Below are 12,935 nucleotides of genomic sequence, written 5' to 3' on the forward strand. Positions count from 1 at the left end.
AGCTCTAGCACAAATAAAATGACTTAATGAAATCATAAATTAATAAAAAAATAATTTAGACCAAGACATTTCTTGTAAGAGACACTTTTGTTCAAATTTAAAATATCCATTGTATGATAGAGTTGGCTCTTCTACAAAACAATTTCTCCATATATAATTTGAATCCGGAAAACTTACCTATAGAAAATACAACATATACAACTTAAACTAAATAATATATTAGTTAACAGTTAATATTTTTGATAATATATTAGTACTACTAGACAAGTATGAAAGCATGAATGCTACCATAAGACGAAAGGGAAAAAAAACACACGTTTGCCTATTCCCGAATTTGACATTTTCCCGGTATATTCCCCCTAAAAAAAAACCTAACAAGACCAACTGAATCTCGTATTATTCCATTATCATTTCCAAATCCTCTTCTCTTTTCTTCCCATCCTACGATTCTTTCTCCATAATGGGTTCCGAAGAGAACGGCACGGAAATTCAGAATCCAACACACACACAAACACAACAACATAGTAATCCTACTAATGTTTCTTCCCCCGAAAATCACGCTAACGGCTACCAACACGTCACCGCCAACAACAATGACACTGAAATCACTTCCCATCATGGCGGTGAACACGCCCAGAGTGACAGGCAAGTAACTCTAGTTGTCCACCCTCATTCCCTTCTTCCCATGCCCGTGCCACCGCAGAGTTTCAAAGTAAGCCATAACGACGTCGTTTCCTTGAACGACTCGAACTTCTCCGTAGGAAGCTTCCTCCTCCAGCGCAGCAGCGACCTCTCCGCCGCGATCGTGAAACGCGTCTCCTCTCTCCGCCTATCCATGGAAGAAAACAACGACAACGATATCGACGGGGAAGAGAATCGCGAAGTGACGGAGTTCAACCTCTCCGGCGTCAAGGTCACCGTGACGCCCAAGCCGGAGGAGGAAACCTCCATCAAAGGACGCATCAGCTTCTTCTCGAAATCAAATTGCAGAGACTGCACCGCGGTGCGGAGATTCTTCAAGGAGAAAGGAATAAAATACGTCGAGATAAACGTCGACGTTTTCGGCGAGAGAGAAAGAGAGCTGCGCGAGAGAACCGGGAGTGGTTCGGTGCCGCAGATTTTCTTCAACGAGAAGCTGATCGGAGGTTTGGTGGCACTGAACTCGCTGCGGAACAGCGGGGAGTTTGACCGGAGAGTGGCGGAGATCGTCGCCGGGAAGGTTGCCGGCGGCGACGCGCCGGCACCGCCGGTTTTTGGGTTTGATTACGTGGAGGAGGAGCGCGCAGACGAGATGGTTGGGGTGGCTAGGGTTTTGAGGCTGAGATTGCCGATTCAGGACCGGTTGAGGAGGATGAAGATGGTGAAGAACTGCTTCGAAGGGAACGAGTTGGTGGAGGCGCTGCTTCAGCACTTCCACTGTTCGCGTAACGAGGTACGTACGCTTCCTTCGTATACGTACCGTATGCCTACGTATTTTTTATTTTTTATTTTTCATTGGTATTGGTATTGTCGTTGTATAAGTATCTGATCAATTTTAACCGCCATGATTTTGTGGTATCACTGCTAAAGAAGATTGCTAGTGATATTCTTAATTGCACTATGCTAAAGAAGATTGCTAGTGATATACTTAATTGCACTATTAAATGCTAGTAATATCACTCTTAAAGACTTAAGAGTAGTACTATTTACCACTCTTTTAAAAAGTGAGTACAATTTTTAAAATTGATTCAGATTTATTGAATTTTTTTAAAAAATAGTATTACTTATTTAATAAATTACATTTGCAATTTTTAATAATTTGTGAATAATAATAAAAAGTGTCTTTGAAAAAACATGTTGTTTGTGTTCCTCCATTGTTAAAAGGTTCACTAGTTTCAAATAATTACTTAATTATACTATGAATTTTGCTGTTTTTTCAATTTTTTAAAATTTTATTTTATTTTAATTGTGTAACTTTAATTCATGTTAAGCTAGTATATAGTATTTACTAGAGTACAATATTTTTGCTAACGTAATATTTTATTATATCATCAGATTAACGTTTTTCTTAAATATTATATGTTAAATTAATATATAAATGAAAATTATATAATTAAAATAATGAAATAAAATTTATTAAAAAAATGAAAAAAAATGGGAAATTGCGAAAGTAGGCTATCGAAAAGAGCCTAAAATAGTTGAAATTTCAAATTTGTAATGAGTGAGGTATGGGGAGAGAAGGGAGTGAGATATGGGAAAGAAAGAGGGTTTTGATTGTTTTTTGGGTAGAAGCTTTTGGATATGGCAAAGAAACATAAGCTGTAATAATGACACACACGGGGCGTACGATCATAACAATGCTCGTGTCTTGGAAGTTTATGATTTGGTTTCCAATACTATGAGGCCTAAGTATAAATGAATAATATTTTATTGAGATAGTAGGTTAAAAACGGCTCTACAAATTTTATTTTAATTTTTATGCTAAAGGGAAGCTGGGGAAGGGGGTTGTTTAAAAGTGGTCTATTAAGTTGGTATAAAATATTAATAGAATGTTTTAAAATATATTTCATTGGTTTTGATTTACAAAAATTATACTTTTAATTAGTAAAAAAGTATCTTTAATATTATTCATTTTATAATGACATCCTTTTTTTCTTCTTAAATTTGAAGGTGGTCACATTTAAATATTTCCATTAAATTTGGTAATACAGTATGTATATTAGCTACTGTTATCATGTACTACTACCTAAAAAAGACTAGCTACTGTTAATAATTAACAATAAATGCCGAGGGTGTAAGTTTCCAATTCCATGAGCTTATGCAATTTGTAAAGTCAACCTAGTTACACAACAAGGTCCCAGGCCCAAATGGGAAATTGTGTTGGCTGCCAAGTGCCACTCACATCCAATGGAACAGTCAAACTCACATTTTCATATTTTGAAAATTTCAATCATATTTTCAATTTTTATTTTATTTTCACTTTTTTCCACAACTTTTTTGCGGTATGTCACGGGATGTTTTATCATAAAATAAAATATTAACCAGCTTCATTTGTAACTAAAACAAAAGATTAATTATTAGTTTCTTACAAAGTTGTGCTTGGCTCGTTCGGCACGGCATTTTGGTAATCAGCCACTTGGGTAGCATCAGTAGCTAAAATTCTCATGGACTTTTTCCATTATAAATAAACAAATTATTCAACGGCTTTTAATTCATTTGGGAATGGTGCATTTAAACTAATGATAACACAAGGTGGTAGTGGTCAAAAAATAGACTATCATGTCGTGATTTATCCTAGTTGAAAGGCAAACTACGTGCGCAACATTTAGCAAAATTCAACCACAAATGAGAGACAAGGTTGTTGTTGATATTTTGTGGTTGAGGATTGGCACGCCATAATTGCTAGTGTATGAATTTTACTCTCTGAATATGATATTTTATGTCCCACTTTCAAACAGTTCTTCTCCTTTCTTATGTTTCTGTGATGATCTAGGAAGGTTAATTAGAAATTTTAAATAAAATATATCAAAAAATTATTAGAAAATCTAATATTTGGAGTTTTTTTAAATAAATTAATATGGGAAGAATGGTGATTGTTGGTATGTGTGTGGTGATCATTTTTAAATTAAGTGACTTTATAAATGTAAAAAGTAGTTGATTGCTTATTTATAAAAGTCATTCAGAAGTTATTCAGCACCACGATAAATAAAGGTGCTTGCAAAGAAAAGAGGCACCTAAAATAAAAGAGGTCATGTACCTAAGCAGAGATATATGAGTCTAAGAGACATGAGATAATCTCTTAGGAACAAAAAATGTTATTATTCCTAGTAGCTCAAGAAATAATTAGGTTTGTATAGTGATAATCTCTTATGATACACTGTTGAAAAAAGTTTTTTAAATTTGTCTTTAAAGCATGCATGTAATCTTTAACTATGATAACATAGGAAAATGTTAATAACATTCATTTAACACATTCTTTTGAACATTTTTTTTTATTTGCTCAAATTTAATGGAAATCATGAAAAATTTTGGTTCCCACTTCTCATTTAATCAGTTTTACGTATGATTTTTATTTTAATAATTATTAAAAAAATTAAATAAATATTAAAAAGAAAAAGCTGTAAGTAAGGGCGTCTTAAAGTTCCTCGGCCAAATTGGAGTACAGAATCATTCTCAAAGATCTCCGTCGCATATGTGAAACGTGAATACCATAGTTTTAATAAAACTTGACCAATAGTAGAGAGTAGGAAGGAAGGAATATATTAGAAAGTGTATTCTTAATTGTAACACTCTTAAGAAGTATATATCAAACCTCCTTAAATTCATGTATGTTCATTGTATTCTCTATTACACTCCAAAGTCTTCCCAACTTTTATCCCTGTTGTAAGTGGTTTTTCTTCCAACACCCTGAAACTAAAGTGTTTTGTATTCCAAACTAACATATAGGCCGTTGACATCGGGAAACAATTGTCCAAGAAGCACTTCATCCATCATGTTTTCGGGTAAGAAAAGAGCTTTTGAGCCTAATATTTCAATATGAATCACAGTCTTTTGAGCATTGGTAACTTTCCTCTGCAGTGGAAATGATTTTGAGGAGGGAAATCACTTATACCGTTTCCTCGAGCATGAACCCTTTATACCCAGATGCTTTAATTTTCGTGGTACCACAAATGATACTGAACCAAAGACTGCAGATTCAATATGCGCGAGGCTTACCAAGATTATGTCTGCCATTCTTGAATCTTATGCCTCTGATGATAGGCAACATGTTGATTATGAGGCCATTAGTAGAAGCGAAGAATTTCGTAGGTATGGTAGCACTAATGTAATGTTTTATATACTGTTTATTTCGTTATATAATGTGAATGCAAATGTTTTTCAAATATGTTCACCTATTAATCAATTATATTTTATGATTTGAGTCAACTGTGAAATCTGCAATGCCTATTTTTCACAGTTTTGGGGTGGCTCCATCTCTAGTTTGCCAGTTTTTTTTCTCCATAATTAACACCTATTTATTGTCTAGAGTTATTATCTTACTAATTTTGCTTCTAACTGCAGGTATGTAAATTTGACTCAGGATCTGCAGCGAGTGAATCTCTTGGAACTATCAGAAAACGAGAAGCTTGCGTTCTTCTTAAATTTATATAATGCCATGGTCATCCATGCTGTTATTAGCGTAGGGTGTCAAGAAGGCGTAATTGATAGGAGATCCTTTTTAAGTGATTTCCAGTATCTGGTTGGAGGGCATCCTTATTCTCTTAATCTTATTAAAAATGGTATCCTCAGATGCAATCGGAGGTCACCATATTCCTTAGTAAAGCCCTTTAGCACAAGGGACAAGCGGTTAGAGGTAAACAACTTTTTCTTTTCTGTTATGCATTATCCTTATTATGGCATTTAAAAAACTATATGTTTATTTTTCAGAATGTTTTTTGCTCAGAATTGCAGCCTTAACTTTTCTATATCATTTTTTCATTCATTTGTGTTATCCTTACGTTAAATTTCCATCTCCTATGGTAACAATACTGCTTACCATTTATGTACTACTATGATTGGTTATGAAAACAGATTAACCTGTTCCTGACAAATTGCAGGTTGCTCTTATCAAGTTGAATCCGCTATTACACTTTGGACTTTGCAATGGTACAAAGTCCAGCCCAAACGTTAGGTTCTTCACACCACATAGAGTTGTAGATGAATTAAGAGGTGCTGCGAGAGAGTTCTTTGAGAAAGATGGAATTGAAGTGGACCTGGAGAAGAGAACGGTTTATCTAACTCGGATTTTCAAGTGGTAATTAAGCAGTTAGAACATTTCTGGAGTATTGATTCAGACTTAATTAAATTTTTAGCTCTCTTCATATTATTCTGTTTTTCACTTTGGCAGGTTCAGTGGGGATTTTGGACAAGAGAAAGAGATATTGTTGTGGATAATTAATTACTTGGATCCAAACAAAGCTGGCCTTGTGACACATCTCATGGGAGATAGTGGACCAGTTCATATCTCTTACCAGAATTATGATTGGTCAATAAATTCTTGAATAGTTTTGATCCAGGCATTCAGCTACTGAATATACGGTTTGTTTATTACACGTGTACCAGATTCTGTCATCTTACCTTATTCCATCCAAAGGGAGAGAGAATTTAAGTGATTTGATACCGAAACAGATTATTGTAGATGTGATATCATTTTTGCACACCACATGTGCAGACCAGTAAAGTTATATGTAGAAACTCTAGATCATACATAGTTTGAATTGAGCTTTTTTTTTTTTTCAGAAAAAAAAAATTGTGGGCATTGTTAAATACAAATTCTTAGGTAGGAACTGATTCTACAGAGAATTGGCTATGATAACGCTGTAAAGCGCTTTGGAGTTGTAGAATGTCATCCTGGACTTGTTTCTTCGTCGGCTATTAAATTCATATAAGCCAGGAGCTCTACCCCTGTAAATATTATTGAACATGATTATAAATTTATAATACAATAAAGTAATTTAAAACAACGTATTGAATTATATAGTTTTAAATTTTAAAAGAAAATGAGTAATTATACTCATAAACGTATTACAATTTATCCAATTATTGTATATAATAATTTGGGTTGGATTAAATCATTTTAATTTTCTTTTGTGAGGACAAATTAAGAAAATGTTTACTTATGTTTTTATTTTTTTATTTCAATTTTTAATTACTAAATTGTTTTCAATTTATATGATATATATTTTTTTACTTGTAGGAATCAAATTCAATTATAAAAAGTTTACAATATTTCATGCACACTGTTTAACTAATTGAGATAGAGATTGGTACAAATTAAGGGTATGCAAAATTGAGAATTAGACAAAAATTGTGGATTCTATTAAATCAAAAAATTAAAATTACATATTAAGAATTGAAGAAGACCAAAATTACAATTTAGAAGAAAAAAACAAAATAAATATCAAATTACATTATTCAAATTCTCTCCAATTATACAATGGAAATAAGTGTTAGGCCCAAGCCCGAAAGAGGGGAAAGTTAGGCATAAGAATTCTCTATGTGGCTGCCCCGTGTCTCTCAAGTTGATTCATTATTAAGCTTTGCTTGAAGAAAAAGAGATGACTGAACGAGGAAAATGACAACCTGAAAGAGTGTTGCCTCGACCTCCGAGAGGCCATCCTCCCTCTCGCTCTCGCTTGGAACCCGTCGATCACGAAAAGGTACTCTTCATTCTTCCTTTTTCTTCTTTTTCATTTTTTACGTATTATGAGCTATGAAATATTGATACCGGACATGACATGAACACAATATAGTATGAGTGTCATGTTGATATCGAACATTGAACACGACAAAGGATTGGAATGTCCGTGCTTCATAAATTATGAGTTATATGATTGACTTTGACAATAAAAGAACAGAAAATAAAAAGGAGAAAAAGTTTGAGAGTTCCATTCTCCGCAGGGAAAATAACAATTAATAATTAATAACTAACATTTCTTGATTAGAAAAAAGAAAAAACTCTGACACACAGTAACTATCATTCAGACATGTCCGTTACTTCTGCAAGTGTTCACTAAGATTGGGAGTCACCATTCCATGGAAGACTTTGCTGTCAGAGGCAAAGAGCCCGAGGACGAAGTCCAGATTTACACTTGGAAGGACGCTACTCTCCGAGAACTCACGGATCTTGTAACCTAATATTGCTGTATTGCTTCTTCACTCCAATTTTCTTTTTCTTTTACTCACTCTCTGTGTGTTTTGCGCAGGTCAAAGAAGTGGCTCCGGCTGCAAGGAGAAGAAACGCCAAGCTCTCCTTTGCCTTCATATTCCCTGACAAAAACGGCCGTTTCAAGAGGTAAATCAATCTGCTCTCTCTCTTTTCTGTCTCAGCTTAGGGTTTATTGTCCGTAAGTTTGAGGATGATGTATATTAATTTGGTTGTTAAGTAATTGCATCATGCATATCTAATTTTTATTGATGGGTGTGGACACATGAAGCTCAAGGTTTTAAATTGCATTCACAGTCGCTGTTGCAATCTTTGACATTGCGGAGAATTGCAGGCAAATGCAGCCACAATTGTGATTGCAGTGCGGTTGTGGATTACCCAAAAAGGCAAAATCCTTGATATCATAGCTGCAATTGTGGTTGAATTCCTGATGTGTATTAATACTGACCCCTTTCTATTGTGTTTCGTCTGAATATGTTATGAAGTGGCATTCTGAACTTTACTAGTCTTTAACAGTGGAATAGTGCACAGGTCAAGTGTGTTGTCTATGCTTAATACATCATTTCAAACACAAGCAAATTGTAATATATGTGTAGAATCAATGGTCTTAGAGCTTATTTAAGCTTGCTGAAAATGAACAAAACCTGTAACAAATGCTTGTGAGTTTGTGAACTTCATTGTTGCTTGTTTGTGTTTTCAAAGGCGCGGTATGAATGCCATTGCGGTTCAGGCAACCCATGGCTTTTGCACACATGAAAAATTATCTTAATGTCCAGCTATTCAACTTGCTAACTAAGAATGCTGAAGGGATAAAATAGTTAGAATGTTAAAAGAATAACTATGCAAAATAGTAAACTGTTTTTTGTTTTCTTTGTCTAATCTTAATGCCTTTCTTTTTTTATTTTGACACCTCTCACCTCCAAAATTTACTCCCCCCACCCAATGTTTTTTTTTTTTTAAGTTTTGCCTTAGGTTACTGTTGCAGAAATATATATTATTTTGAAGTTGAACTCAATCTTTAAGTCTTTAATGCAAAGAAAAATAGATTGTCATATTTTCTTGAAGACTATTTAGTTCTTCCCTTCTCTTAAGATATGCTTGGACAATGGAATTGGAGTTTTAGTTTAGAATTTCAATTTTGTTTAAAACTGAAACTAGTTCAGAATTATAGATTTTATGTTTGGCTTATGCCAAGAATTAGGGCATAGAATTAGAGTTCTAAATTCAATTACAATTCTATAGTTTAGATATTACATTAATTATAAATATCATTAAAATTTTATTTAACATGCTATTGTATGGAGTTGGCTTGGGTTTGGGAGAAATTGATCCCAATCAATCAAATGGGGTGGGTTGGGGGGTAAAACAAATCAATTCAATGTGTAGGTTAGTTCAGGTCAGTTAGTCACATTAAAAAAAATGGAGGGGGTGGGGGATGGGTTCAAGTCTGAAATTTTATTGTCTTGAGACTCAACTCAAACTAATCAGGCTTTATTATGTTTGACCTGATCTAATCTAATTTTTAATTTTCAGGTTACACCCCTCTCTCTAATTCTTAGATGTAGAATTGAGAATTTTTAGGGTATTAATTGGAAATGACTCTAGCTACTTTAAAAGACTTGTGGAATTATGAATCTAATTTTAAAAAGACTTCCAAACGTAAAAATTAGAATTAAATCCATTGGGTCAATTCCTTTCTCAATTCCAGATGCTAAACGAGCACATATAGTTTTGACTTTTAACGGCTTTCATGTTGAATCAATCTCATATTTTGTATTTTCCTCTTGATTTGTTCATGAAGGTGGGCAAGACATTATCTTATGGAAATGGAAGATTAGATGATGGCAAGGCATTAGCTGAACTTGGTTTTGAGGTAAAGATTTTTTTTTCCTTGCATTTATGTTTGATCATTTTACAAATTCTGTTGCTGACTTGGTTTGTAAATGTGCAGATCGGTGATCGGTGACTACTTGGATGTGTCTATTCTGTAGTTTATTGTGGATACTGGATAGCATCTCATCTTCGTTAAGTGTTTTGGGCTGGTTATATTTGAAGGCGCCTTGAAACACTTGGCTTAGAGTTAAGAAGACGAAACTCATGGAAATGTTTAGCTATTAATGTTACATGAACTAAAAAAGGACCAGTTTCTTTGGTTCCGAAAATGATAGATTGAGTATTTCAAATGCCTATTATCATCATGGTCCCTTCTCGTTCTTTTGTTCCCTGCAAGATAAAAGGAAAGGATAATGTTATAAGTGATCAATATTTAGATAGAATACCAAATTAATTAGGGAGTATCGTTGGATATCTTGATTCAATGGTAATAAATCTAATAAGCAGGAAGTGATGTCGCATTATTAGCATCATTACCCAAACGAGATGAAATGCAGGTTTTTTCCTCCCCCTCCCAATTGACTATAAGTCAAGGGTAGCTGCACACTTTCCATACACTTACAAAGATAAATCTAGTGCTATTGAGCATAGTGTTGTTTCGTTTGCGGTTACTAAGAAAAAGGACTTGGAATCAATTTAAGTGAATTATGAACTGAAAACCAAGAAAATTTGTATTGATTAGATTACATAAAGCAAGTGGGGAACATGTATTGAATTAATGAAAGGAAAAGTTTTAACATAAAGACGGTCTTTTGAGGATGGAGATTGGATGAGCTATTGTAAAGAATTTATGTGGTTTTGGATAACTAAGTGGTAATCCGTAATCCTATTAGGCAATCTCTTTGCGTAAAGGAAAACTTTAGTGCTTGAGCACGTGCTACGCAAGGGCAAAATTTACTTTATAATGTATCAATATTAAGTGAATTATGAACTGAAAACTAAGAAAACTTGTAGTAAGTCATCATCACTCTTGATTCCCGCTGATTATTTAGAGGGTGTTTGGAACCCGTTGACACACCACATCCATTGCAAAAATCATGTTCAAAGGCGTCAATGATATAGAAGCTGTTTCTTATTGCTCCAGATGGATGTGAAGGGAAAATAGTAATCCACCATACAATTTGTTTAAAGTGAAATGATGTGAATTTCACTTTACATTGGAGACACGACACAAAAGTCACTTAAGACTGAGTGCCAAGTGTATGTTCTCATTGATGTAGCTGATTATGACAATTTAGTATTAATCCGTCCTTATATTGAAATTGCATGTCCTGTTATATTTGAATATGAGAGTATATTGAATTTGACAGCACTAAAGGACCAATGGTTGTTTTCGTCTAGTTGGTTTTTGGATTTATTGGTTCGTCGGTTTGTGTAATTTAAGTTTTTTCTTTTTGGTTTATCTTGGCACTCCTTGCAAAATTTCGTTGAGCCACAAACTGCACAACGAAAATCGATCACCCAACAATTTACATCAACTTCTCAAGTCTCAACAGTGATATTCAATTTAATGAAGGCAAAAATAAATGAAAAAAAAGAGAGATATTAAACTGTTCATGATAGTTAGTAATTCACATATGCTTTCATGGTTAATCAAGTCATCACTCCTTGCCCCCAAATAAAAAATGCACAACCATCCCCTTGTCTAACCTGCCCTCCACAAACCATCACCATACAACCTAATTAGTTGGTCCAATGAAATTTTGGAAGAAAAAAAGAAGGTAGATGTTAATATTTAATGTGTGGCAATTAATGTGTGTCATCATATTGGAATTTATTGTTGAACTACATATGCGCCACTAGTTGCGTGGGGTAGTATAACAACTTGCAGTGTATACGCCAATTCTTCCACAATGGTAAGTTAAAGACAAAAAATGAGAATAAGTTACTACAAATGAATGAAAGAAGAGCATGCGAAATATTGGTGGAAAAAGAATCAAGAAATCATTGCTATATTTGTGTGTTCAAACGACGTGCTAATTCGTAGTGGCTAAGAAACTTAAAATTCAGATTAAGAGAATGAGAAGAATCATGTTTCAGAAGATGTTATCATTGAGGCCTTTGAACTCGATTTTTGCATATTTATAGAAATTGTTGTATATCGTTAAAACTTAGATATAAATATTCTTATATATTTAATTTGAATTTTTTAAATATATTTTTAATGTTAAAAACCTATAAATAATGATTTATTTTTAGTGATTAGTATTGTAAGTTTGTAACTTTATGATATTACTGCATGTATTATTTGTTGTTATTATTATTATTATTTTATGGGTTTAGCTAGCATGTGCATGGAATTTTATTACAAGTATTAATTTAGATATTTTTTTTGTCGTACAATGGTGGTACTAACGTTTGAACCTGTAATCTCATACATAAGATGTTTTATTATTTTTTTCTTAATCTTAAAAATTAATTTGATGTTTTTTTTAATAAAAACTATTCTCTTTCATTATCTTTTTTCTATTAATTATCTTTTTATTATTTCTTAGAGTAGTTTTTTTATTCAATTTTTATTATTACTGTTGTTGTTACTTTTACCACCACTCAGAAACACAAATATTATCGCACTTATGTATCTACATTTCTATTTTGTTATCATACTTTTTGTATTAAAATTAAAATACTTTTTCAATTTATATTACTATATGCACTGAAGTGTATGAGAATAATCTAGAGAACTTTAATTATATATACACATAAAATGTTAAAAATATTTCAAGAATAAAAAAAGGAAAAATATTACTTATGTATAATATTTTGCTAATTGGTAATGATAAGTCTTTCTTAATTGAGAAATCAAATAATTCATGCATTTCAGAACAATCTTTGATTTCCTTGCAATCAAAAACAACCAACCGTCAATTTTGATATTATTTTTAATTAACATGTAAGAAAACATACCAATAAAATAATAATATTAAATTGAAATTATTTTTAACCTTTCAAGGATTCTTATCATCCATAGTTTCTTGACTTTTGAAAAATTACAAAATAAGTCACACAAACACAATGTGAGTTTGATTATATTTCAAATTTATTAGCCATGCAGATCACTTGGCCAAAAGCAAAAAGTAAAATAATTGTCCAGGATTCAACAAAAAAACAAATGGGATATTCTTAAATGATACTCACTGAAAACTTCTTCCGTTGCATGCAAATTTAAGAAGGCAGTTGGTAAATTTTCTGCAACATCCATTGATAAAAGAGGAGAACCTAAAAACCAAAATGGGTCAAATCCAAAATCTCTACGAGATCAAGGAGAAGCAATGTGCAAAAAAGAGAAACGGAAAAGAAGAGGAAAAATAGAAAAAGGCAAAATGTGATGAAACATATTTTGTGAAATATTTTTGGA

At 33.0% G+C, this 12,935-nt stretch overlaps 1 protein-coding gene and 1 pseudogene across 1 annotated transcript; both read left to right on the forward strand.

Annotated features, from left to right (window-relative positions):
• Window positions 1-294: 294 nt before the first annotated feature.
• Window positions 295-6,402, forward strand: LOC114418516. Its single transcript, XM_028383915.1, has 6 exons — window positions 295-1,432; window positions 4,426-4,481; window positions 4,558-4,788; window positions 5,041-5,332; window positions 5,577-5,773; window positions 5,867-6,402. The coding sequence occupies exons 1-6, from the start codon at window positions 461-463 to the stop codon at window positions 6,018-6,020; spliced, it is 1,902 nt and encodes a 633-aa protein (XP_028239716.1). The 5' UTR covers window positions 295-460; the 3' UTR covers window positions 6,021-6,402.
• Window positions 6,403-7,061: 659 nt separating this feature from the next.
• Window positions 7,062-9,894, forward strand: LOC114419107 (annotated as a pseudogene).
• The last annotated feature ends 3,041 nt before the right edge of the window (window positions 9,895-12,935 follow it).

The sequence above is a fragment of the Glycine soja genome, chromosome 7, assembly GCF_004193775.1.
Source record: "Glycine soja cultivar W05 chromosome 7, ASM419377v2, whole genome shotgun sequence".
NCBI classification, from domain to species: Eukaryota; Viridiplantae; Streptophyta; class Magnoliopsida; order Fabales; family Fabaceae; genus Glycine; species Glycine soja.

What these genes read in the sequence shown, in the direction of transcription:
- LOC114418516 (XM_028383915.1), top strand. Translation starts at nt 461, where the DNA reads ATGGGTTCCGAAGAGAACGGCACGGAAATTCAGAATCCAACACACACA. An exon ending in AGAAGCGAAGAATTTCGTAG is followed by an intron (nt 4,789 to 5,040) that starts GTATGGTAGCAC and finishes TTCTAACTGCAG; the next exon opens with GTATGTAAATTTGACTCAGG. An exon ending in CTAACTCGGATTTTCAAGTG is followed by an intron (nt 5,774 to 5,866) that starts GTAATTAAGCAG and finishes TCACTTTGGCAG; the next exon opens with GTTCAGTGGGGATTTTGGAC.